The sequence below is a fragment of the Balaenoptera musculus genome, chromosome 14 (genome assembly GCF_009873245.2).
Source record: "Balaenoptera musculus isolate JJ_BM4_2016_0621 chromosome 14, mBalMus1.pri.v3, whole genome shotgun sequence".
In the NCBI taxonomy this organism is placed as follows: Eukaryota; Metazoa; Chordata; class Mammalia; order Artiodactyla; family Balaenopteridae; genus Balaenoptera; species Balaenoptera musculus.
The window spans coordinates 966,624-990,781 of record NC_045798.1 but is presented as its reverse complement, the minus strand read 5'-3'; the positions used below and the strand labels follow the sequence as shown (position 1 = coordinate 990,781).

The 24,158-nt window shown below is 54.6% G+C and overlaps 1 protein-coding gene across 16 annotated transcripts in view; it reads left to right on the top strand.

Moving 5' to 3' along the window:
* The window catches only part of EP400 (E1A binding protein p400), a 111,782-nt gene that overhangs the window by 52,844 nt on the left and 34,780 nt on the right, over positions 1 to 24,158 (top strand). For 14 of the 16 annotated variants that reach the window (XM_036874515.1, XM_036874525.1, XM_036874521.1 and 11 more), the window contains 12 exons: positions 2,873 to 3,009; positions 4,029 to 4,198; positions 4,566 to 4,740; positions 4,974 to 5,110; positions 7,875 to 8,061; positions 10,332 to 10,498; positions 11,956 to 12,122; positions 12,968 to 13,210; positions 15,077 to 15,241; positions 16,555 to 16,710; positions 18,427 to 18,521; positions 19,028 to 19,299. In XM_036874515.1, the coding sequence (XP_036730410.1) occupies positions 2,873 to 3,009; positions 4,029 to 4,198; positions 4,566 to 4,740; positions 4,974 to 5,110; positions 7,875 to 8,061; positions 10,332 to 10,498; positions 11,956 to 12,122; positions 12,968 to 13,210; positions 15,077 to 15,241; positions 16,555 to 16,710; positions 18,427 to 18,521; positions 19,028 to 19,299 (2,071 nt within the window). The remainder of the gene's footprint in view (positions 1 to 2,872; positions 3,010 to 4,028; positions 4,199 to 4,565; positions 4,741 to 4,973; positions 5,111 to 7,874; positions 8,062 to 10,331; positions 10,499 to 11,955; positions 12,123 to 12,967; positions 13,211 to 15,076; positions 15,242 to 16,554; positions 16,711 to 18,426; positions 18,522 to 19,027; positions 19,300 to 24,158) is intronic. The other 2 variants (XM_036874527.1, XM_036874522.1) reach the window with 2 other exon arrangements.

Below are 24,158 nucleotides of genomic sequence, written 5' to 3'. Positions count from 1 at the left end.
GGGCGGGTGTGTGCTGCCCGCTCTGCTTCTGCACAGGACGGGCCGAGTGGGGCCCGCCTGGCTCCCCTGTCTGCCCCCACCCCCGGGGGCCCGGTGTCCTTGGGCGGCTCCTCACTGTGGAGCCGTAGAACTGGAGCTGACCGGTTCCCCAGGGGCAGGGGACTCGCTCCAGGAGACTCTGAGCGGGGGGTTCTGGGAAGCTCGCAGCTGAGATCCCTCACAAACTCGCCACTTTTTCCTTTGTAAAGTAAAACAGCCAGCAGTCTGTAGCTGTCCTCCTGCTTCCATCCCCAGCGGTGACCCCTCGGGGCAGTGTGGTGTGTGTCCTGCCGTGCTTCGTCCAAGCGTCAACAGACATGCTCACAAACACATATATAGACACTTGCTCCTCCTCTCTAGAAATGGAACAATGTGCTAAATGCTAGTGAAAAAAACAAACTTGTTTTTCACTGGAGAGGGAAAGGCACCTGGGGTTGATTTGCATTTCCCTACTCACGAGGTCATGCCCTTCAAAGAGTTTATCGTCTGCTTGTATTTTTCCCTTTGTGAAATTTCTTTTTTCTTTTTCTTTTCTTTTTTTTTTGGCTGCGCCGCGCAGCTTGTGGGATCTTAGTTCCCTGACCAGGGATCGAACCCAGGCCCTCCGCAGTGGAGGCACGGAGTCCTGACCACTGGACCGCCAGGGAAGTCCCATCCTTTGTAGAATTTCTGTTCACTCCCTTGTTCATTTTCCTCTTAGGTGGTTTTTTTTTTAATTGAAGTATAGTTGATTTATATTATTGTGTTAGTTCCAGGTGTACAGCAAAGTGATTCAGTGTTACATATATATTTTTCAGGTTATTTCCCATTATAGGTTATTACAAGATACTGAATATAGTTCCCTGTGCTATAGTAAATCCTTACTGCTTGTCGATTTTTTTTTTTTTTTACAAGATACTGAATATAGTTCCCTGTGCTATAGTAAATCCTTACTGCTTGTCGGTTGTTTTGTTTTTTTTTTAATTTGTTTTTGGCTGTGTTGGGTCTTCGTTGCTGCATGCGAGCTTTTCTCTAGTTGCGGCTAGCGGGGGCCACTCCTCGCTGCGGTGTGCAGGCCTCTCATTGCGGTGGCCTCTCTTGTTGCAGAGCACGGGCTCCAGGCGTGCAGGCTTCAGTAGTTGTGGCTCGCGGACTCTAGAGCACAGACCCAGCAGCCGTGGCGCATGGGCTTAGTTGCTCCGCGGCATGTGGGTTCCTCCCAGACCAGGGCTTGAACCCGCGTCCCCTGCATTGGCAGGCAGACTCTCAACCACTGTGCCACCAGGGAAGCCCTGCTTATCGATTTTATGTATAGTAGTTTGTATCTGTTAATCCCATACTCCTAATTCCCTTTGGTAACCATAAGTTGTTTTTTTTTCCCTCTGTGTCTGTGAATCTTTTTTGTTTTGTAAATGGGTTCAGTTGTATTATTTTTTAGATTCCACATATAAGTGTTAACATAATATCTGTCTTTCTCTGACTTACTTCACTCAGTATGATAATCTCTGGGTCCACCCATGTTGCTGCAAATGGCATTATTTCATTCCTTTTTATGGCTGAGTAGTATTCGTGTGTGTGTGTGTGTGTGTGTGTGTGTGTACACACCACATTTTCTTTATCCATTCCTCTGTTGATGGGTGAATAATGCTGCTGTGACCATTGGGTGCGTGTATCTTTTCTAATTAGAGTTTTCTCTGGATATATGCCCATGGGCGGGATTGCTGGATCATATGGCAACTCTAATTTTAGTTTTTGAGGAATCTCCATACTGTTCTCCATAGTGGCTGCACCAACTTACATTCCCACCAACAGTGTAGGAGGGTTCCCTTTTCTCCACACCCTCTGCAGCGTTTACTGCTTGTAGACTTTTTGATGATGGCCATTCTGACCGGTATGAGGTGATATCTCACTGTAGTTTTGATCTGCATTTCTCTGATAATTAGCAATGTTGAGCATCTTTTCACGTGCCTCTTAGCCATCTGTATGTCTTTTTTGGAGCAATGCCTATTTAGGTCTTCTGCCCATTTTTTTGATTGAGGTGTTTGTTTTTTCAATATTGAGTTTTATGAACTGTTTGTATATTTTGGATGTTAAACCCTTGTCAGCTGTATTGTTTGCAAATATTTTCTCCCATTTTGGGTGGTTCTTTTTAAGGATCAATAGTAACACTTTGCTTATGAGCCGTAATGGCTGTAGATGTGTGTGTTACAGATATTTTTTCCAAGCCTGCCATTTTTGACTTCTAACTTGGTTTATGTTTATTTGTAGCACAGAAGTTGAAATTTATGTGTGTATTGCCCAGAAATTTAAGAAACGCTTACTTTTCCGAAGATTGCAGTTGAAACCGTGTGTTTTGGGCTGGGTTGGGATGGGTTTGGGTGTGTTCTGACTAGCGGCTGGGGACTGTCATGAGCGTGAGTGTGGGGCCAGCGCCTGTAGCATGGGGCTGCCAGCGGGCCGTGCTGGCCGCGGGGCTCGAGGCTGGGGGTTCGTCCTTTCTGAGCATTGTTCGCTGTAGATGGGAGTCCTTCCCCTGCTTACGTTAGGGGCCGTGTTGTTAAGGGGCCGTGTTGTTAAGGGGCCGTGTTTGAATACGTTCTCACTTTACTGGCTGCTCACTCATTCAGCCTCTCTTCGTTGAGTGCGTCCTGCCGTGGCCCTGGGAGCAGGGGAGCGGCCCGTCCTGGTGGTGGCGGCTGCGCTGCAGGGCGGGCGGGGACAGCCCCGCGTCCCAGTGACGGCTGCTCTAGTCGCGCCCTGGCCTCACGCACACCTGCCGGCCGGGCACAGCGCCGCGCCCCTGCCCTGGACAGATGGGTCTGTTGCAGAGGGCACTTGTATGTCTCCTGTGTAGGCGACTGGGGCCCTCATCTGGTCGTTGTGAGGGGCTGTAACATGCTCAAGTGGGAGCTCGAACTGAAGCGCTGGTGTCCGGGGCTCAAAACGCTCTTGTATGTTGGCAGCCATAGAGAACTCAAGGCAAAGAGACAGGTATGTTAGTTCAAACTTGAAATAGAACTAAACGGAAAACATCTTAATTTCTATAGAAGACACATTTCAAAGTGTCAGCGCATGCTTGTTAGTGTAATTATTGTCAGTCACTCGTTTGTGAGATACGAGACCTTCTGGTTGTCTGGGCTCAGAGCCCCCTTGAAGCATAGACTACGCTCGGGAAACCGGCCGTTCCCTGCAGGGCTTGTGTTCACCCCCCAGGAGGTGAGGGAGCTTCCCCCAGAGCTCAGATGCTCTCCGGAGGTGCCGTCATCCTTTTAAACTGTAGACCTGTTGGTTATCAAGGCAGAAATAAGAAATTGTGATGCATCCTGAGTTCTGAATTACAAATCCGTAAAATAATTCCCGTGGATGTGTTTATTAGGAATATTTGTGACAAACAGATGAGCGTCTGAAACAAATTCGGACTCTTATTTTTCTATTTTCTGCCCAGTAGTTTCTAGTACTAGATTCTAAGTAAAAGTATGTTACAAAATTTTTCATCTGAGAGAAAATTTTGGCTTATGATTAGACTCTACTGTGTTGAGTAATATTCACTTAAAAAGTGAGTGCTTTGAGGGGTCTTTTCTTTTTTCTCTCTCTTTTTTTTTTTTTACTCTCTGGTTATTAATTTGCTTTTTAATAGCTTAGAATGTAGTCAGCTGCAACATAGATATTCACATTTCCTATCATCTTCTGAATACATGTTCCATCACTAAGATGATACACTATGAAAGTGAGCACCACTTCTGGATACTGTGTGCTGATCTGTTTTCCAAAAGCAATTGTTAATGCCTCCAAAGCAGTTTCTTAATTTGTCCACACAAGTGCTTAGCCTCCTAAAGAAAAAGGTCATAAAACATAAACAGCTGTTTTCTGTGTGGTGAGAGAGCAGGTTACCAAGGGAGAGGAGGGGTGATGGCGGTGGGGCAGGTTAGGTGGGTAGTGAGCGCGCGCGGAAGTCCTCTCCAGGCCGCTTGTTCCTGCGCAGACAGTGAGGCCTGGCTTCTGTGCTGCAGGGGTGGACAGAGCCCAACCGCTTCAACGTCTGCATCACGTCCTACAAGCAGTTCTTCAAGGGGTACGCGTCCTTCACGCGGATGCGCTGGAAGTGCCTGGTCATCGACGAGATGCAGCGCGTGAAGGGCATGACCGAGAGGCACTGGGAGGCCGTGTTCACCCTGCAGAGGTCTGGCCGCCCCTCTCCGCATGCCGTGTGCTGGGTATTGTTGATGTAAAGGTTCTTTGGAGGAACCGTAGGAAACTGCAGACGCCCAGAATGGCCTTTCAGCTTCAAGGGCTCCCCTCACTGAAGGCGCTCATTTAATTCAGTCCGTTCCTCAAGACGTGCTTGTGTGTGTGTGTGTGTGTGTGAGCGTGTGTGTGTGTGTGAGCGTGTGTGTGTGTGAGCGTGCGGGTGTGTGTGTGTGTTAGCGTGTGTGAGCGTGTGTGTGTGTTAGCTCCATAGGGTCGTCGTCCCTCTCCTTGAGTATCTGCAGAGAAAGGCTGTGCGGGCAGCTTGACGTTTCAGGTGTCGTCTCCCGTTGTGTGTGCAGCCAGCAGCGTCTGCTGCTCATCGACGCCCCCCTGCACAACACCTTCCTGGAGCTGTGGACCATGGTGCACTTCCTCGTCCCGGGCCTCTCCAGGCCCTACCTGCACTTCCCCCTGAAGGCCCCCAGCGAGGAGAGCCAGGACTACTACCACAAAGTGGTCATCCGGCTGCACCGGGTACGCGGCCGCGCCGCCCCGCCAAGCCCCACTGCCCCGCCGCCCCGCCAAGCCCCACTGCCCTGCTGCCCCGCAGCCCCGCAGCCCCGCTGCCCCGCCACGCCCTGCCGCCCCGCCGCCCCGCCGTGCTGCCCGGCCGCCCCGCCGCCGCGCTCCCTGCCCGAGAAGCACCCCCGACCTAGCGCGGACGGGCCACGGCTGCAGTGGAGACAAGGAGGACTTTCTTCTTTCAGGTGACACAGCCCTTTATTTTGCGGAGGACTAAGAGAGATGTGGAGAAGCAGCTAACGAAGAAATACGAGCACGTCCTGAAGTGCCGCCTCTCCAATCGGCAGAAGGCCTTGTACGAGGATGTCATCCTGCAGCCGGGGTGAGTTCAGGGCTGCGCGCTCCTGGCCACCTTCCTGGGGAAGAGCGAGCCCCCCGGCCTTCCAGAAGGCTCCTCGGGGGTGGGCTTCTGCAGCTGGAGGCCATGCTCACGCCCGGCCCTGGCGGCTCCGCTCCTCTCAGGCTGGCGGGCTGCCCCCCCCTGGCCCCGTCAGAGGCTGTGCCCAGAGCCGGCCCAGCAGGAGCACGGCGTCGCGCACCGCCCGGCGCCGCACTGGAGGCTCATGCAGGGGGCCGTGCTGATTGGGTGGCTCGTGCGTTCACAGCCACGGGTCGGACGTGGGACCGAGGCCCGCGTGCCGTGTGGTCCGGTGCAGGTGGCGCTGCAGGGCCACACCGGATGGCCGCGGGCACCTCCGTATGGACCCTAGAAGGGTGGGGCCCCGTCCTGTCCGTGATCCTTCCCGTGACCTGTTCGGCTCTTTTTGTCATGTACTCTGTATTCCTGAGTTTATATAAAAAAAAACAAAAATAAGCCCGTGGGATTAAAGTTTCGAAGATTTTACATGTACTTGCCCTCAGTACTACACCCCTCTGTGCAGAGCTCACCAGTTTCCCCACGAACTCACCCTTGGCAGCCCGAGCGGGGGCTCAGCATTCCACAGCAAGCTGCCACGTTTCTGTGCCAGGTGACGGGCGGGCTGCTCACCTGGCTCGCCTGCCCGCTCCTCGTGGGCGGGACCTGGAGGGCGAGGTGTAGGCCTGGGCACAGGTGCGGGCTGGGGCCCCGAGGCTCTGGAGGCAGGTGGCGGGGCGGTGGCCCTGCTCCGGAAGCTGGGTCGCCTGGCACAGCCTTACGTAGCACGCGGGCAGATGCTCTGGGCCTGGCTGCGAGCGTCGTCTGCTTAAGTGCGTAAAGTTGTCCGAATAGCGTCCGCAGTAGCAAGTGTGCCGGAGACGGTTTTGCTGTTAATGCCTGCTTGTGTTACAGGCTTCTTTTTAGACAGCGTTAGGACAGAGTGCAAGTAGCCAGTCCTTGACAACCAGCGCCGTGCTGCGGCAGGCCGTTGACCATCTCAGTCAGGCGTAGGAGCTGTGGAGGCCCCACCCCTGACAACACGTGCAGTGACAGATCCTGCTTCCTGGACACTGTGGGAGCAGACAGCCTGCGGCACGGCTGGCGCCTGCTGGCGGTCAGCTATCTCAGCCCGTGCTGATCCAGAGAGAATCGCAGCGTGCGCAGAGGGCGGGTCCTGGGCCAGCAGGCGCGGGCTCGTGCGGCTAGGGCATCCCTTCACCCAGACAGAGCCCCGGCGTCCTCCGGACGCTTGCCCTGTCGCTTTTCGGTGACGTGCCGTGGGACGTCGCTTGGGTTGCACTTGGCAGTGACGACCTCGGGCCCGCTCGTCGAGTGTGGGATGCTCTCCGTGTGCCCGTAGGAGAGGCCCCTGCATCCCGGAGCCACTGGGCCAGCAGAGCCTAGGTTGTCCTGTGCCGCAAGGTCCCGATGGAGCGGCGGGGAGCTTCCCCGTCTTCAGGTCCCTGCACCTCTTTCTCTCGGGCCTGTTGGTCAAGTCAGGGGGGGACGTGAGCAGGCCTGCGCCGACCCCACGGCGGCTCCCGGGCGTGCCCCACACGCCTCGGTGCGTGTTGACGCGACGGTCTCGGGGTCCTCGGGTGGGCTCTGGGCATCGCTCCCGGTCAGCGCCTTCCTGCCGTCTGCGTGGCGGCCGTGTCACACGTTTCTACCGCCTTCCCAGAGAGCCCTGCAGACCCGCCCGTGTGGACCCGCCTGTGGTGGCGCCACCTCCTCCTGGTTTCTGTTATGGGCCTTCCGGCGGGCGCTGAGCCCAGCCCCTCAGGAGCCTCCATTTGCCGTTTTCTTGGTTTCTCGCGTTTTCTCTGCTGTCTCATCCAGACACATATCACTGGCCTCTGAACGGCCGCCCTCCCCTCTCCCCTTCTGCTCTCTGGCACCGCCTGTGCGCCGTCCACGTCCCCGACCCCACCCCACCCCGCTCCGCTCCGCCCCTGCGCCCACGCGCTCCGTCCTGGCGGGAGCTGCCCGGGCCGCCGGGCTGACCGCGTCCTCCTGTGGCGGCTTGACCTGTGCCCCGGGCACCACAGATCCCATGTGTGCGGGACTGGCTTCCCCAGGCGTGGCTCCCCGGTCTCAGGACGCTGGTGCTCCACCAGCCGGGCCGTCCCCCCGTCCCCCCATCCCCTCTCCTCCCCCTCTGCTCCCGAGTCCCTGCCCGCCCCGCTCCACGGCTCCTTCCTGCCTCGCCCGCTGGGCGCGCTGTGCTCTGCGGCCGCCCTTGGGGGCCCCCAGCCTGGAGGTCTCAGCTGGCCTCCGTGCAGCCCCCGCACCGTGGCCCCCGTGGCGCCGGCGCGGTGTCAGGCCTGTGGGTCTCCTCCTTCACTGGACCACCCCGTCCAGTCGCTCTTACCCCTGCCCCTCGAGGGCCTTCTCCCCCAGGCCGGGTGTGCTCACCCCGCCACTGCCTGCCGGCGCTCGTCGTGGCTGCCGTGGAGAATGGCGACGTCCCTGCTGGCGGGAGGCGAGGAGGGCTGCTCGCGTCTGCCGCGCGCGCTGGCTCTCTGGCCGCCCGTCCTGTCTCACGGGGGCGGTGAGCGAGTCTGAGGACCCTGGCCACGCGGAGGTGGGTCCGGACGTCGTTGCCATGCCAGCCAGGTCTGGGCAGAGCGCGCCGACGGCGTGTCTGTGGAGCCAGGGCGGTGGGGGCGAGGAGCCCGGCTGGCACGTGCTGGCAGCCGCGGCAGCGCTGGTGTCTCTCCCCGCGCAGGACGCAGGAAGCGCTGAAGAGCGGGCACTTTGTGGACGTGCTGCGCCTCCTCCTGCGGCTGCAGCGGATCTGCAACCACCCCGGGCTGGTGGCGCCCCGGCTGCCCGAGTCCTCCTACTCGGCGGGGCCGCTGCACTACCGCTCGGCCTCGCTCATCCTGAAGGCGCTCGACGGAGACTTCTGGAAGGTACGGAGAGGGTGCGCGGGGCTCTGCCTGAGGGCTGTTCCGGGTGCTTCCGGAACGGCGGTCTCCACTAACTTGCCTCCTGCGTTTCGCGATCGCCTGATGCTGGGCCTTCCCCTCGGCCTAGAAGCCGCTTTGCAATGGGCCCCGAGGGCTGAGCCCACAGTGTGAAGGAGCCGGGAGAGTTTTCCTCGCCTGGCCGTTGGCCCATGAGAAACGGCGGAGCGTGTGGAGGAGAGCAGGGCTCGGAACTGCGGGACCGCGGGGGTGTCCTCACAGGTGCGCGCCATCTGAGGCCTGCGGGGGCCTTTCTGTTAAAATGTTAGTAACCGTCCCTAGGTGGGGAAACTCGGTTATTTTTTGACCAAAAAAGTAGAGTTGTATACCTTTCTGTGTTTGAATTTTGGGGTAATTTTGGCAAGTTTTTCCAAAACCAAAATTTTTAAAACAAAAGAGATTGGGGTAGGTTGGGTGATTCTGAGCACAAGCGTGCCGAGCTCGTGGCTCCCAGCGGGGCAGGGCCGAGCCCTCAGGGGCCGTCATTCCTGCTCTGGCTTCCGCGCGGAAGGCCGAGAGCTTGCCCAGGCCGGCCGGCCGCTGGCAGGCTGGTGCCTGAGTTCCCCTTGGCTGTCTCCACCCCAGAGGACCAGGGACCGAGGTCTCACAAACGTGGAGAAACAGGAACCAGCTCTGTGGCTTTGATAGGCTTGTGCAGGGTCGGGGTGTGGACAGGACAGGGACCCTGGGGCCAGATTGCAGGGGCTCACGTCCCGGCTCTGCCCCGTGAGGAGTGCGGCCTCGGCTGGTCCGTCTGCCTCGGTTTCCTCACCACACCGGGAAGTCGTGAGGAGTCGGTCAGTTAATGTACGTGATGGTCTGAGGAAGGGCCTGGTTGGTAAGCAGTATGTGGTGAGTTACGTGATGAATGTGATTCCTACCGCTACGCCTACTACTCTTTTATTGGAGTGTAGTTGACTTACAGTATTACTTTCAGGTGTACAACAAAGTGACTCAGTTATACATATACGTACATCCACTCTTACGATTACCACTCATAACGTAGGGATGAGTTTTTCGTTGAGTTAAAGAAAAGTTGAGCCGTGGGGGATAAAGATGCGTCAGAAGCAGGCTACCTCAGGAGACCGGTGGGGTGGGGAGATGTTTCATGGATAGTCGTTTTTATGTTGTGTTTTCCTTTTCAAAACAGTTTTATTGAGGTAGTTCATTATCGTAAAACTCACTGTTCTGAAGCGTACAGTTTGTTGGTTTGAGTATATTCACAGAGTTGTGCAACCATCACCACTAATGCTAGAACATTTCATTACCCCAAAGAGGAAATCCACACGCACTGTCATTCCCATTCCCCCTCCCCTTCCCAGCCCTGGCAGCCACTTACCTGCATCTGTCTCTGTGGATTCACCAGGTCCAGGTGTTCTGTATCAGTGGCTCACTGCACTTGAGCGTGATGTTTTCAGAGCTCACCCACGTTGCAGCCTGTGTCAGAATCTCCTTCCTCCGTTGCCTGGCTGGACCGCAGTGTGTTCATCCGTCCACGAGCTGATGGGCACTTGGGTGGTTTCCACTTTTTGGCCCCTGCGAGTGCACATTCATGTGCAAGTTTTTTGTGGGCGTGGGGCTCCCTTCTTGTGGGGCTCCTCTTGGGCACATGTCTGACGGGCGAGGAGTTGCAGGGTCACGTGTTGAGTCCATGTTTAACCTTTTGATCAACTGCCTTGCATGGTGGCTGCCAGGTTTCCCGTCCCCACCAGGGTGTGAGGGGGTGGGGGCGTTCACGTGTCCACATCCTTGCCCACCCCTGCTGTCCATCCTCTTTGATTCCCGCCATCCTGGTGGGAGTGAGAACGTCCAAGAGAAGCACAGGCGGAGTGAACGTCTCCAGGGCTCCGGACGTAGCGACATGCCACACGCCCGCTGCACCTGCACCAGCGCGCTAGGGTCTCTCCGTCAGCCTCCCCGATGAGGCCGAGCATCTCCATCCGTTTAGACGAGCGTTTTCCAGGCTCGTCCCTCTCTGCTGAGTCTAGTCTGTCTCTTAAGCGCCACCCTCTCCTTTCCCACTGCCACTCGGGATGGCCACGTGCCATCACTCCCACCTTGAAGTTGGGTAACTGAGCACACCGAGGTCCGGCGGGTGCCGCTCAGCAAGACGGCTGCGAGGGGCCTGGCCTTCCCGGTTTGGAATCGACTTGGATTCCTAGTCAGTTGTTTTTTTCCTGCCTCCTGTAGCGAAGTTGTTTTCTTTTTCTCCTTAGGAAACCGACCTTTCTATATTTGACCTTATCAGCTTAGAAAATAAAATGACTCACCACGAGGCGGAACTGCTGGGTAAGAGGAAGGTGACACGGAAGCTCTTCGAGGACCTGCTCACCGCGCCGCCTCCGTCGGGCAGGCCAGCGGCCGTCAGACTGAAGCCCGGCAGGTGTGTAGTGGGGCGTGGAGCGCCACTTCCTGCTCACCGGCCGGCTCTGGCTGGGTCCTGGCTGGTCGTGTGTCGTGGGGTCTGGGTGGCATCCCCTCTTCCTCCCGCTGAAAGGGACCCCGGCCCCGCAGCCTCTCGGGCAGACCCGGGACCACCGGCTTGGAGCTCCACACGAGAACTGGGGCTACAGCCTGTGGAAAGAAAGGCTCATCATCTAATTTGGCTCTCTGCTTCTCCTGGAAGTTGCCCAGATGTCCTTGGATCCTGGGATAAACAGCCGGGGTGCTCAGGGCGCAGGAGAGGCTCTTTTCATCATCTTGAAGAAGCGTGGGGCTTTGGGAGGGCTCTGCGTGGGGAGGTGGTCAGGGGCGGGGCGGTCAGGCCGCCTCTGACCTGGTGCGGGTGTGGTGGCAGCCGTCGGAGCCGGAGGGCAGGCGGGCAGTGCGGGGGGGCGGGGTTGGGGCCCCGAGGTCTGGCAGAGGCTCCACCCCTGACTGCAGCATCGAGGGCCTCCGGGGACGTGATGCAGGTGCCACGAGACTGGGAGGAGCAGTGCGTGTAGATGGACGAACTCGAAACACGTGACTCAAGATAGGCTACTACCTCCGTGGAGCCGGGTTTGTGCACAGCTCTGTGCTCCAGCTAAAAACAAAGAGAAAGCAAACAGGTGTTCTAGAGAGAAACGGGCCAGCTCTGCAGATGGCAGCCCGTTCCTGTTGCCTTTCCTCTGTGTGACCTCCCCGGCGACTGGGGCCGACCACCCTCACCTCAGCTGCCTGGCCCACGCTCACGGGAGCCTGCAGCCCTCAGTTAATCACGCGGCCCGGGCGACGAAGCCGCAGTCCTCTCGGGGCTGGCGCGGCCTCGTTCAGTGGCTTTCTGCCGGCTGCGCAGCGCACGGGGTTTCGGTGTAGAAGTGCTGCCGTCGTGGTTTTCCAGGTTGAAGGAGTGGGAGGAGCGCGCTGCTGAGGTGAAATCGGGCGAAGCAGCCGTGGCGCGGATCCCCCGTCACAGCTTCGCCCACGGGCGCCTGTGCGGCGCCTTGACCGTTTCTGCCGTTCTCTCCATTTCCCGCACTGCCTTCTTACCTAGTCGTGCACGTTGACTTTTCACCCCGCTTTACTCGTATTCAGAAGAGTCGCAGAATGGACTTAACGCGTTAGACGCGGTTTTTCTAGTCCACGTTCACGGGGCCTTAATCACGTTCACCCCTGCGTCGCCCAAGCGTTGGGGTAGATGTACCATTTTTGGGTACTAAGCGCCTCCCTCAGGGTCCCTGGTGAGCGCTGCTTCTTAGCACAGCATTTAGAAATCCCCCCGCCCCTCTTTAAACTGCACCCGGGGTGGGAACCCCACTGCCCGCGGGGCGGCCCTGTATCCCCAGGGCCCATCCAGGAGGCCGTGCCTGCCGCGTCTCAGCAGTGCTCGTGTCTTCCTGCCCGCGCTCGGGCGTCCAGGTTGTTTCAGCCCGTGCAGTACGGCCAGAAGCCCGAGGGCCGCACCGTGGCTTTCCCCAGCACACACCCGCCCCGGACGGCCACGCCCACAGCCACTGCCACGCCGCAGGGCCACGTTCGAGGACGGCCGCCCATCGCCACGTTCTCTGCAAATCCAGATGCAAAAGGTATGCCTCTCGTGGGGGTATGCTCGGCACCACAGAGGGTTTTTGTGGAAGAAGTTCCTCGTGCTTCCCTGGCCCCATGGGGACGTGTGACCACTCCTCTGAGCAGGAGTGGGACCGTCCACTCTGGCTCTGCCCAGGAGACCGTGTGTAGTTCTCACGTGAGTTTTAAGCTTTTATGTCTTTGAACTGTACAAGATATCCCCTTCTTAGTCGAGTTACTGTTGATGTGATGGTGAAGATGTACCTCGGCAGAAACGTTCTCTTTTATGTCGGGAAACGCATGTCGAAGTCATTTATGAAACTTCTGAGGAAGTCTGCTTTTGTGTTCTCTGCCACCGCTTCAATGTAACCTGATTGTTACTTGAAGAAGGATAGGGTTAAATGGCAGAAAAGGTAATAAAAATTATCTTCTAATCCGAACCCACGGGGTCCTCAATGTCAAGTCCACTTTGTTTTTCTGAGATCTTCATAAATGCCAGAGCTGCTTGTTGCGAGAGCTCCTCGTGCAGCTGGGGACGCCAGCGCTGCCTGACCTCCGTGCGTGGTTAAGATGTGGTTCTCACGGACACGCCCACAGGGGCCGGCTTGTGACGCTCCCGTTTACTCCAGAGGTGCACCGTGTCGCGGACTGGTGGCTCAAAGTGAAAATACCAATAGTTAACGACGGATAAAAAATTAGATTTCTCTCATCCTATAGACCACCCACCCCCCTTTTTAGAGAGGGCGTCTCCTTTGAGAGGTGGTGTGAAGTAATGTTTGTTTTATTTCTTTAAAATTCGAGTTTAATACTGCATTTTCTGAAGAACCTCTAACAGCTTTGCACAAACCAACCTTATCGATTGCAGCGCCAGCAACCCCGTTTCAGACCTCTCAGGCCTCCACCGGTGCTCCGAGACACCAGCCCGCCTCGACCTTCAGCACAGCACCTAGCCCAGCCCATCCTGTGAAACTGCGGGCTCAAACCACTGCCCCGGCCTCCACCCCGGGCCCGCCCCAGCCCCAGGCCCAGGCCCCCTCGCACCCGGCCGGGCAGAGCGCGCTGCCTCAGGGGCTGGTGCTCACCTCGCAGGCCCAGGCGCGCCTGCCTAGTAAGTGGCTTCACCTCTCCTGGGTCTGCCACCTCTTTGCGCAAGGACGTTGCGTTCACACGAGCGGCGTGTGAAGAGCCTCGCTGTCCACTCCCTTTGTCTCCCCGACCCCGTGTCCGGTGCTGCCTTTCGCCACGCTGTCCTTTCCAGCCCTAAATCTACAGAGGGAGGGCTCGCTCAGGGCCAGAGTCCAGGCTCTTGTCCTTTCTCTGTCCTTCCTTCTGACCCCATCCGTCAGCTTTGCTTCTCTCCTGTGCTCGTGCTCTGCCTCGGTGGCCAAGGACGGCACTTCTCCTTAGTGAGCTGCGGGTTTGTCCCGTCAGCCTCCAGGGCCCCTCGGAGAGCAAAGGGCAATAAAACGAAAGCCTTGTGAACTAGGGTCCGACTTCCTTTTAGTCTCTTGCTGATTACCAAATTTAAATCTGGAATGACTATTGCTCAAGTGAGACATTTTGTAATAATTCGCTGAAACATCGCAACCTTCTTACATTTTTTAAATAGAACTTTTTATTGTGACCAGCGCGATTAGGGTACTACCTCTGTCCATCCTGCTGTTGGAAGTACCCTGATGGAAACTGTCCTGGGCTACACCATTTCTCAGATGCCACCTGGAGCACTTTATCTGTTGGCACAAGTTGTGTTGAGGCCTTTCTGGAGAGACAGGAGAGAGAGAGAAGTAGTGTCGCGAGGAGACACCGGGTTCAGGCTAGTTTTCTCTTGTGATGAGCCTGTCTTCCGTGCCAGCAAACGCAAAGCGCTTATCCTGGTTCACTGCCCAGGGGAGGAGAGCCCTTGCATACATTTCGGTTTTTCTTTCTTTTTGGCCAGGGATAGGAGTCCCGGGGGTGTACCCAGGAGCCGTGCTTGGGGGGCGCAGGGCCAGGCCGCCTTTCACGCCTCCACTTCTGGACTGAGGAGGGCTCGTGGGAGAGTCGTAGTTCTGTGCACAGATCTCTGCGTCTCTTTTTCCGTTTTCCTTTCCTTGTTTATGGTTTCTGTGGGCAAGATATCCTTGGATGTTTTCCTCGTCTTTTGCTAACTATCCTCTTTATAGCATCACTACTAATTCTGGCCTGAATTTTCACGGGAGGAACATTTAGACTCGAATATCAACCATTGGGTTTAAAAAAAAAAAAGCCTTTACAGCCATTATTCGGTTACAGCTTGAAGGTGGTGCCTCGTTGAGTTAGGTGTGTGTGACTCCATCTGAGTTCTGTTAAAAAAAAAAAAAATGCTTTAAGCAATGTTAAATCTTGCATTTTTTCAGTTAAAATTACAGACCGAATCCTACGATCTAGCTCAAATTAGTGTGAAACACTGTATCGTAAAGTGTGATGTATTTATGTACTTAAATACATTCCCACATTTTGAAAAGAATATGGGTATAATTGAAGCTAGTTCTCTATTTTGTATCTATAGTGATAAAATCTTGTTTATCTCTGTGAGCTAAATTGGACATGTACTTTCTCACGTTCTGAAAGGATTCTGAAGTTAAGAGGTTGATATGAGAGTTTCAAAGTGTATGACCAATACATTTCCGCTACTTCTGATGTTTGCTACTTTTTTATCGTCTGGAAGGAGAAGCAAAATGTTCCTTAAGGGCTTGGTTAATTATATTAATACCTGATACTCTAAAATTTCTACCAGTTATGATGAAGTTAACCGTTAAAATCTGGTGTTAATTTTAATTGTTTTTCCTTTTCTATTAAAATATTTTCTGAAAGTGTTAGAAAGCAATACCTAATAAATGTTTGTGACACTTCAGTTTGCTACAGACGGTCATTCTCTGTGACAAGTGATCGTCAGTATAGCAATCGAAAACTCTTCCCAAGAGTTTTCTTTCTCGTCTCCTCTGCGTCTCTGCAGGTGGGGAGGTGGTCAAAATAGCCCAGCTGGCTTCCCTCGCGGGCCCGCCGAGCCGAGTCGCCCAGCCGGAGAGCCCCGTGACGCTTCAGTTCCAGGGCAACAAGTTCACCTTGTCACATAGCCAGCTGCGGCAGCTGACAGCTGGCCAGCCCCTGCAGCTCCAAGGTAGGGTTCGCTGACGACGGGTGGTGACCCACGAAGGCTTTAACCGGGGCATCCCGGCGGCTCCCCCCTGCAGCTGTGACTTTGGCCCCCTTAATCACAGGTGCTTCACCTGTAAACGGCCTTAATGAGTCTCACCTCGTTGGTGTTCAGAGGACTTGGGAGATAACGGGTAAATCACCTGGTGGCCTGGCCCTTGACACATGTTAAATAGAGGATAGTCGTTTTTAAATAAAATCTGCCCTTTGAATAAAGTTCCCTGTTTTAAAAATCAAAATAGAAATATTTGCTCCTTTCAAATTTCATTGCGAGGTAAATTGTCCTAAAAATGCCAAAGGTCTAGCAATTTATGTAGGAGAAATTATTTTCTTTTACGTACAGATTTTAAAACTTGCAGACCAAAGCCCTCCCAAGCCTTTGGCTGAGAACCCTGCGTTCGTGTAGTAAGTGCTTCTCGGAGGAAACGAGGGGATGCGGTTTAGCTCATGTTAACCCTCAGTGGCTCGGCTGGAGGGTAGGACCCGGGGCGGGGGGGGGGGTCCGGCCACCTCCCCAGGCGGCCTCCCCCAACGCGTCGTTGTTCACGGCGCTCGTCGGGGCGGAAGGTGCAGGTGTCAGCCAGGTCTGGGGTGCTCTTTGTGGACGCTGGGGACATGCACCTCAGCAGAGCAGAGGCCCCCAGGAAACCCGCAGCAAAGAAACGGGTTCGTTTGGTTTTATTCCATATTCCTCTGGTTTTTTGACCGAAGGAGCGAGGTCATCTCTTAAAATTTCTGGTGAACTCCAGTTTTTGTAGAGGACGATTCCGGAGTAAAAGATGCCAGGAGACGTAATCACAGAGAGGTTGAAAATGGCAGGCTCCTGGAACAGTGGCTATAGAGCCACAGCATTTGGGCTAAGAAAAAACGAGTGTTTTGGTATGTCTTCATCCAGCTTGTCTGGTTGGCAGGCACCCAGTATGTGATCTGGGAGCTGGGACCTTCCAACCCGTGACTGGCTCAGGCCTCGAGCAGATGTGACAGATGCTGAGCGGGTACTCGCCGCGTTACCCGAAATCAGTCAGGCATCGCAAGGAGTGGAGGAGCTTTCTCTTGACGTTAAGCCAAGTGACTTTGATCCTCGGCGTTTTCCTTCACTGTGAATGAAATAGTTTCATTTTTCTCCAAGTAACTGAACTTGGCATTGCCTCATTGGAGGAAATTTGATTTTGGATTTTCGGTTTATTGCCTTGTTTCTGTACCTTAGGAAGTGGGTGTAGCCCGGGGGTTGAAGGCACACTCGGCTCGTGACTGACCCCCGTGCACGTGTGATTGCAGGCAGCGTCCTCCAGATTGTGTCCGCGCCCGGGCAGTCCTACCTGCGACCTCCAGGCCCCGTGGTGATGCAGGCAGTGTCTCAGGCGGGGGCCCTGAACGCCCTGGGAAGCAAGCCCCCAGCCGGCGGCCCAAGCCCCGCGCCCATGACCCCGCCAGGTAGAGTGCTGTGAGCCGGAAGGAGACTTGGTTTTGAAACTTCTTTCTTTCCTTTCCTTTCCTCTCCTTTCCTTCCTTCCTTCCTTTCTTTCTTTCTTCCTTTCCTCCTTCCTTTCTTTCCTTTCTTTTTTCCTTTCTTTCCTCCTCTCCTCCTTTCTTTCTTCCTTTCTTTCCTTTTTCTTATTTTTTCTTCCTTTCTTTCTTTCTTTCCTTTTTTCTTCCTTTCCTTTCTTCCTTTCTTCCTTCCTTTCTTTTTTCTTCCTTTCTTTCTTTTCTTTCTTTCTATAAATTGATTTATTTATCTTTGTTGCGGTGCGCGGGCTTCTCGTTGCAGTGGCTCCTCTTTCTGCAGAGCATGGGCTCTAGGCACGTGGGCTCAGTTGCTCCGCGGCATGTGGGATCTTTCTGGGCCAGGGCTTGAACCCGTGTCCCCTGCATTGGCAGGTGGATTCTTAACCACTGCACCACCAGGGAAGTCCCTGGAACTTCTTTCTGACTTTTCTTTGCTTGTGAGGCAAGTGGGGAGCGCGGATGATTTCTGTGATGCCTCAGAACCGGTAGTCCCAGTTGTGGCCGCCTCTGATTTCCACAGATGGCCCGTGTCAGCTTGGTTTCTTTTCTTTCTCTTTTGTTCCCAAAGGTACTGGTTGAACATACCCACCCTCACTCAGTCTTTAGATGTTTGATTTGGTTTTTCTCTGACAAGAAACTTGGAATCATGAGAAACTTTGCTTGTTAATGTTACAGATACATTTAGGGAACGTTCTAGAAGTTCTTGGACAGGTAACGGAGCAGGGTTTGGACCTGGACCTGTCTGCGGCCAGTGCTCCTCCTTGCCTGTCCCGCGGCCTGCTTCCCGCCAGGGTCCCCTGCTCTCCAGACACACCCACACTGCAAACATCGGGCGCGGGCACTTGGGTCGGGTTGATGTATGCAAGCGGCAGGGACCTCTCCCGACTGGAATCCCTGGTCACTGCCCAGCCCCGGGCCCTGGGTCGTCTGTGGTGCCGCTGGGGCGGGGCCTCTGCACCCCGTCCCCACAGGGCTCTGTCAGTGGGTGGGTGCTGGAGGAGCCGTGAGGCTGGCAGGATCGCCTGGCGGCCGCTCTACCTCCCAACCAGGCTGCGCAGCTCTACTCGGTTGGTCTATTCTTCAGGCTTTCTCCCTGCTTCCTGGAACCAGCCGCCGGCACCCTCCCTGGAGGGCGCTCAGTCCTGCTCTGCGGGCCCCAGGTTCCCGACCTGACACCAGTCCGGCCGCTGGGTTCTAGTCACCTCGACCCTTCCCTGTCGCTCCCCGCAAGTGGCCCCTTCTCGGTCCTCAGTCGCCTCTTCCGCAGGCCCTTGCGGAGGAGCCTCTGTCAGACGGGCAGTGTGGCGTGGCCGACGGGGGCAGGCCGCGTGGGGCCCTGGCGTCCCTCTGTCCCGGGCACGCAGGTCAGCGCTGCCGAGATGCCAAGGGCAGCGGAGCGCTGGGCCCGCGTGGCTGCTGCTTGGCGCGGTGACGGAAGTGACCGCGGGTCTGAGGTCACGCCGGATGCTGCCAAAGGAAGGAGGCAGATCGCGGCGCTCAGCTCAGACCCTGGCCGGAGAGCGGGAGCACGTCACTGGTGGTTGTGAACGGTTGACCCACTCCAGAAACGTGCTAGTGAAAGCTGACGTTCCGGAGGGCGTGCCGGTAGCTTTGTGTGCCAACCCTTCGTTTTTGCCTTTGTAGTGGGTGTGCCCGGCCGAGTGGCAGTCAGTCCCCTGGCCGCAGGAGAACCTGGAGTGGCCTCCAAGCCAGCCTCTCCCGTCGCCGGGCCGACCCAGGTACGGGGCAGCAGACCCCAGCACACGGTGCCAGCGCCACCCCTGCATGCACGGAAGTCGTTCTCAGGAGCTGCTTGTCACCCGGGAGGGTTGTGATACTTAACCGCTTCTGCGAGGCGGCATCAGTTTATTTGCTGCTAAAAACACACTGTCTCTCTAAATTACAGAATTTTGATCTTAAAGACGCTTTTCCTACTAAAAGAAATGAAACCAGGCTTTAGGATTGCAAAAATCACCTTTCACATTTTTTTGTATTCTTCTGCTGGTCTTCCAGGCATTAGAAACGCTCACTGTGTCTCAAGAAATACTTTACACGTTGGCCGAGAAAACGGCGCCCATTTGCTGTGCTCTCTTTTCTGTCCCTGTTTCCCGTGGAGCCAGGCCCCGCACGTCTACGCGTGCTCTGCAGCCGGTCACCGTGCGTGAGGGACGCACGGGGCTCGGTGAGGCTGGGAACTGGCCGTGCTGTTTCTCAGTAACCATTTTCATCCCTGTTTTTGATGAAGGAGGAAAAGACCAGACTTTTGAAAGAGCGGCTGGACCAGATTTATCTTGTCAACGAACGGCGCTGCTCTCGCACCCCCGTCTACGGCAGAGACCTGTTGGGGGTTTGTTCCCTGCCCGGCAGAGGGCAGGTGCCTTGGCTCGGGGCTCCTGACGGAGGTCATGGGAAGGGGGCTGGGCCCACGAGCCGGTACACGCCACCCTCGACAAGTCACAGGGACCTGATTTTGTCGCTGACTCAACGTCAGGAATCCCTCCAGGACGTCATGGACAGGTAAGGTAGCGTGCTGTAAGCGTTCTTTACTCGGTCGCTGTGTCGCACCCAAGCAGCTTTTGTTGTTCTGTGGACACTCATCTCATTCCTCTGAGTTTCTCCCCGGGTTGTCCCTTGGAGTCTGTCCCAAATCTGTTTCAGAGTCTTCAGCTTTGGCACCAGATGGCCTCTCCACCCTCCGGGAGCCTGTGTGCCCCTTCCTGCGGGTCAGTTCTGTACCCCACTTGCCTGGGCCTGTGTGCAGAGCACAGCACCGCGCTCATTCAGGGCTGGGGGCCAGACCATTGTGTTGTAGACCGCTTTCTCCATTTTGCTCTTTTAAAATAATATTTTAGGGACTTCCCTGGCGGCGCAGTGGTTAAGAATCCGCTTGCCAATGCAGGGGACACGGGTTCGGGCCCCGGTCCGGGAAGATCCCACATGCCACAGAGCTACTGAGCCTGTGCTCTAGAGCCCGCGAGCCACAACTACTGAGCCCGCGTGCCACAACTACTGAAGCCCGCGTGCGCCTAGAACCCGTGCTCTGCAACAAGAGAAGCCACCGCAATGAGAAGCCTGTGCACCACAACAAAGAGTAGCTCCCGCTCGCTGCAACTAGAGAAAGCCTGCATGCAGCAACGAAGACCCAACGCAGCCAAAAAAAAAAAAGAAAAAAAAATTATTATTTTTAAATTTATTTATTTATTTATTTTTGGCTTCTCATTTATTTTGGTGTGCAGGCTTCTCAGCACGGTGGCTTCTCTTGTTGTGGACCATGGGCTCTAGGCGTGCAGGCTTCAGTAGTTGTGGCACGTGGGCTCAGTAGTTGTGGCTTGCGGGCTCTAGAGCACAGTCTCGGTAGTTGCGGCGCACGGTCTTAGTTGCTCCGCGGCATGTGAGATCTTCCCGGACCAGGGCTCGAACCCGTGTCCCTTGCATTGGCAGATGGGTTCTTAACCACCGCGCCACCAGGGAAGCCCAGTAGCAATATTTTATTAAGAAACCACAGGAATGATTTACCATTGCATGATGAGAAACGTGTTTAAGAGTCCAGGGGTTAAGATTCCGCGCTTCTGCTGCAGGGGACGTGGGTTTGATCCATGGTCCGGGAACTTTTGCATGCCGCTCGGTAAGGCCAAGAAAAGAGAGAGAGAGAGAGAAACAGAAGCCCAGACGCTGTTGGGGCCCACCTGCCGTATCAGCCCCTCCCCCGCCAGACCCAGGTCATGGTCTCTCTTTGCCCCATGTAGAGTGTCAGGCCCTGCTTGCAGCTTCATTCACTGCTTTGGCCTGATTTTTAGGTTCAGCCTGAGGGTATTTTCTCTCCCTTCTGTTTTGTTTGCCCTGGCTCGGCTTTCAGGGTGTGTCCACTTTAGGCCTCTCAGATCAGGAACAGCAATAATGGAAATGACGGAACTGGGAGCCGCCTCCACGCGCAGCTCTTTCCTGCGTTCTCTGTGTAGGGAGGTTGCCGCCCTCCATGCACTCGTCTTGCTTCGGATGCTGACTTGTCTTCCTTTCCTCCTTTTCCTCTGACGTTACAGATGACTTTTTAAGACCAAGGCTGTTTGTTAGAGCAGTCTCGGGTTCACAGCAAAATCGAGGGGAAGGCGCGCAGGGTTCCCGCCTTCCCACAGCTGCCCCCACCGTCAGCGCCCCGCGCCAGAGGAGCGCACTCGTTACAGCCCACGCGCCTCCAGTGATTCATCGTCAGCGCCCAGGGTCCGCGGTGCGCGGGGGGGGGGGGTTTGCTTTTGGCCTTGGGTGTTCTGTGGGCTCGCACAAGTGTACAATGGCACGCCCCCGCCGTTAGAGGATCATGCAGAGTAGTTTCACTGCCCCGAAACCCCGCTGTGCTCTGCCTATTCGTCCCTCTCTCCCCCAGCCCCGCCCCGGAACCCGGGCAACCACTTATCTTTTCACTGTCTCCCTAGTTTTGCTTTTCCAGAATGTCAGATAGTTGGGACATAGAGTAGGCAGCCTTTTCAGATGGCTTCTTTCACGTAGGAATGTGCACTTAAGGTTTCTCCTTGTCTCTTCATGGCTTGATAGCTCATTTCTTTTTAGCCTTGAATAAATATTCCATTATCTGGAAGCACCACAGTTTGTTTAAAAACGTTCACCTACTGAAGGGCAACGTGGTTGCTTCTAAGATTTGGCAATTATGAATAAAGCTGCTATAAACATCCATGTGTAGGTTTTTGTGTGGACATGGTTTTTAATTCATTTGGGCGAATACCAAGGAGCGTGATTACCAGATCATACGGTAGGAGAATGTTTCGTTTTGTTAGAAACGGCCGAACTGTCTTTGAAAGTGGCTGCACCATTTTGCATCCCCACCAGCGCTGAATGGGAGTTCCTGTTGCTCCACATCCCCACCAGCAACTGCTGCTGTCAGCAGTCTGGATTTTGGCTGTGTTAATAGGCGTGTAGTGGTACCTCATTGTTTCAGTGTGCGCTTCCCTGATGATGCGTACGCTGAGCATCTTTTCCCGTCCTTATTTGTCGTCTGTCTACCTCTGCTAACACGTCTCTTAAGGTCTTCGGCCCATTTTTAAAACAGGTCGTTTGTTTTCTTATTGTTGCATTTTAAGAGTTCTTTGTGTATTTTGGATAACAGTTCTTTTTTTTTTTTAATATTTATTTATTTATTTATTTATTTTGGCTGTGTCGGGTCTTCGTTGCACGCACGGGCTTTCTCTAGTTGCGGCGAGTGGGGGCTACTCTTTGTTGCGGTGCGCGGGCTTCTCATTGCAGTGGCTTCTCTTGTTGTGGAGCACGGGCTCTAGGCGCACGGGCTCAGTAGTTGTGGCGGGCGGGCTCAGTAGTTGTGGCGTGCGGGCTCTAGAGCTCAGGCTCAGTAGTTGTGGTGTACGGGCTTAGTTGCTCTGCGGCGTGTGGGATCTTCCCGGACCAGGGCTTGAACCCACGTCCCATGCATTGACAGGCAGATTCTTAACCACTGCGCCACCAGGGAAGTCCTTGGATAACAGTTCTTTAGCAGTTATGTTTTTGGCAAATAGTTTCTTCTAGTCTGTGGATTGTCTTTTCACTCTCCTGACTGTCTTTCACAGAGCAGATGTTTTGTGATATCATCAAATGTCTATCCATATTCACATTTCTGATTATTTCATAAGTATTTTTTTATATCTCAAACCAGAGTCACAATGAGGTAGATATACAGCCGTCAATTCATATCTCTTATGTGTCTTTTAATCTGTAGGTTCTATGTCTGTTTCTCCGTTTTTTTCCTTGTAATTTATTTGTTGAGAAAACCTGGTGGTTTGCCATGTAGAATTTCCCACAGTCTGGATTTGCTGATTGATCCCTCAAGGTGTAATTTAACATGCTGCTTTGTTCCCTGTATTGTCTGTAAACTGTTCGTTAGATCCAGAGGCTTGATCAACTTCAGGTTTATTTGTTGTTATTTTGTGGGCTTTTTATTTTTTGTTTTTTGTTTTTTTGAAGAACAGGTGTTACTGTGTACTGCCATTAGGAAGACATAGTGTCTGGTTGTCCCTTTTAGATTCGTTTTTTTTGCACGTGGATGTCCAGTAGTTATAGCACTATTTGTTTTTTGGGTTTTTTTAATAAGTTTATTTTATTTACTTTTTAAATTTTTGGCTGCATTGGGTCTTCGTTGCTGCGCGTGGGCTTTCTCTGGTTGCGGCGAGTGGGGGCTACTCCTCGTTGCGGTGTGCAGGCTTCTCATTGCAGTGGCTTCTCTTGTTGCGGAGCACAGGCTCTAGGCACATGGGCTTCAGTAGTTGTGGCACACGGGCTCAGTAGTTGTGGCTCACAGGCTCTTGAGCGCAGGCTCAGTAGTTGTGGCGCACGGGCTTAGTTGCTCTGCGGCATGTGGGATCTTCCCGGACCAGGGCTCGAACCTGTGTCCCCTGCATTGGCAGGCGGATTCTTAACCACTGCACCACCAGGGAAGCCTTCTAGCACTATTTGTTGAAAAGACTGTCTTTGCTCCCTTGTGTTACCTTTGTTCCTTCGCCAAAGGTCAGTTGACTGTATTTATGAGAATCTCTTTCTGGGCTTTCTGTTCTGTTCCATTGATCTGTTTGTCTGTTCTCTTGCCAGCATCACGCTGTTGATTCTGTAACTTTCTAGTAAGTCTTGAAGTCAGGTAGCGCCAGTCCTCCACCTTTTTCTTATTCAGTGTTGTGTTGGCTCTTCTGGGCAGTTGCTTCTCCATATAAATTTTAGATTCAGTCTGTTGGTATCTACAGAATAGCTGGCTGGGATGGCATTGAATGTCTAAATCAAGTCGGGAAGAACTGACATCTTGACAGTATTGGATCTTCCTGTCCATGAACATGGAATATCTCTCCATTTATTTAGTGCTTCTTTGATTTCATTGATCAGAGCTTTGGTCATAAGTGGTTTTGTAGTTTGCATGTAGTTGGTAGCAAGTCATCATGCAAGCCCAGCTTGTGCTGAGTCCCAGAACAAGGGCTTTTCTGTAGCAGGTGGTGTCTGCAGGTTGGGAGGTGGGTGTCAGGTTGGCTGTAATGGCTCATCTGAGTCGTCATGGTGCTGCTCTCTGCGGGGCCCCTCCTCCCAAGTCTGGCTGCCTTCCTGGTGGCACAGTGGCTGTAGCAGCTTCAGGGCTCACATCCTCCCCTAGACCGTCCAGGAGACAGAGTGCCTGCATTCCAGAATTCCCGTCAGAAGACGGCAGGCTGCCTCTGCACCCATCCCTCTGCCCTGGGGGGTGCCCTGCGCTGTTCATTTTGATCTGGGTAGCCCTCACTGGCTGGGACTGGTCGGGACCCACCCCCGTGGTTGCTGTGATAGTGTGGTCCAGCAGCCCGGTGACTGGAGCTAGGCACTGTGGCTGCTCTGGTGACTCCCGACTGCCAGGTGGTTCT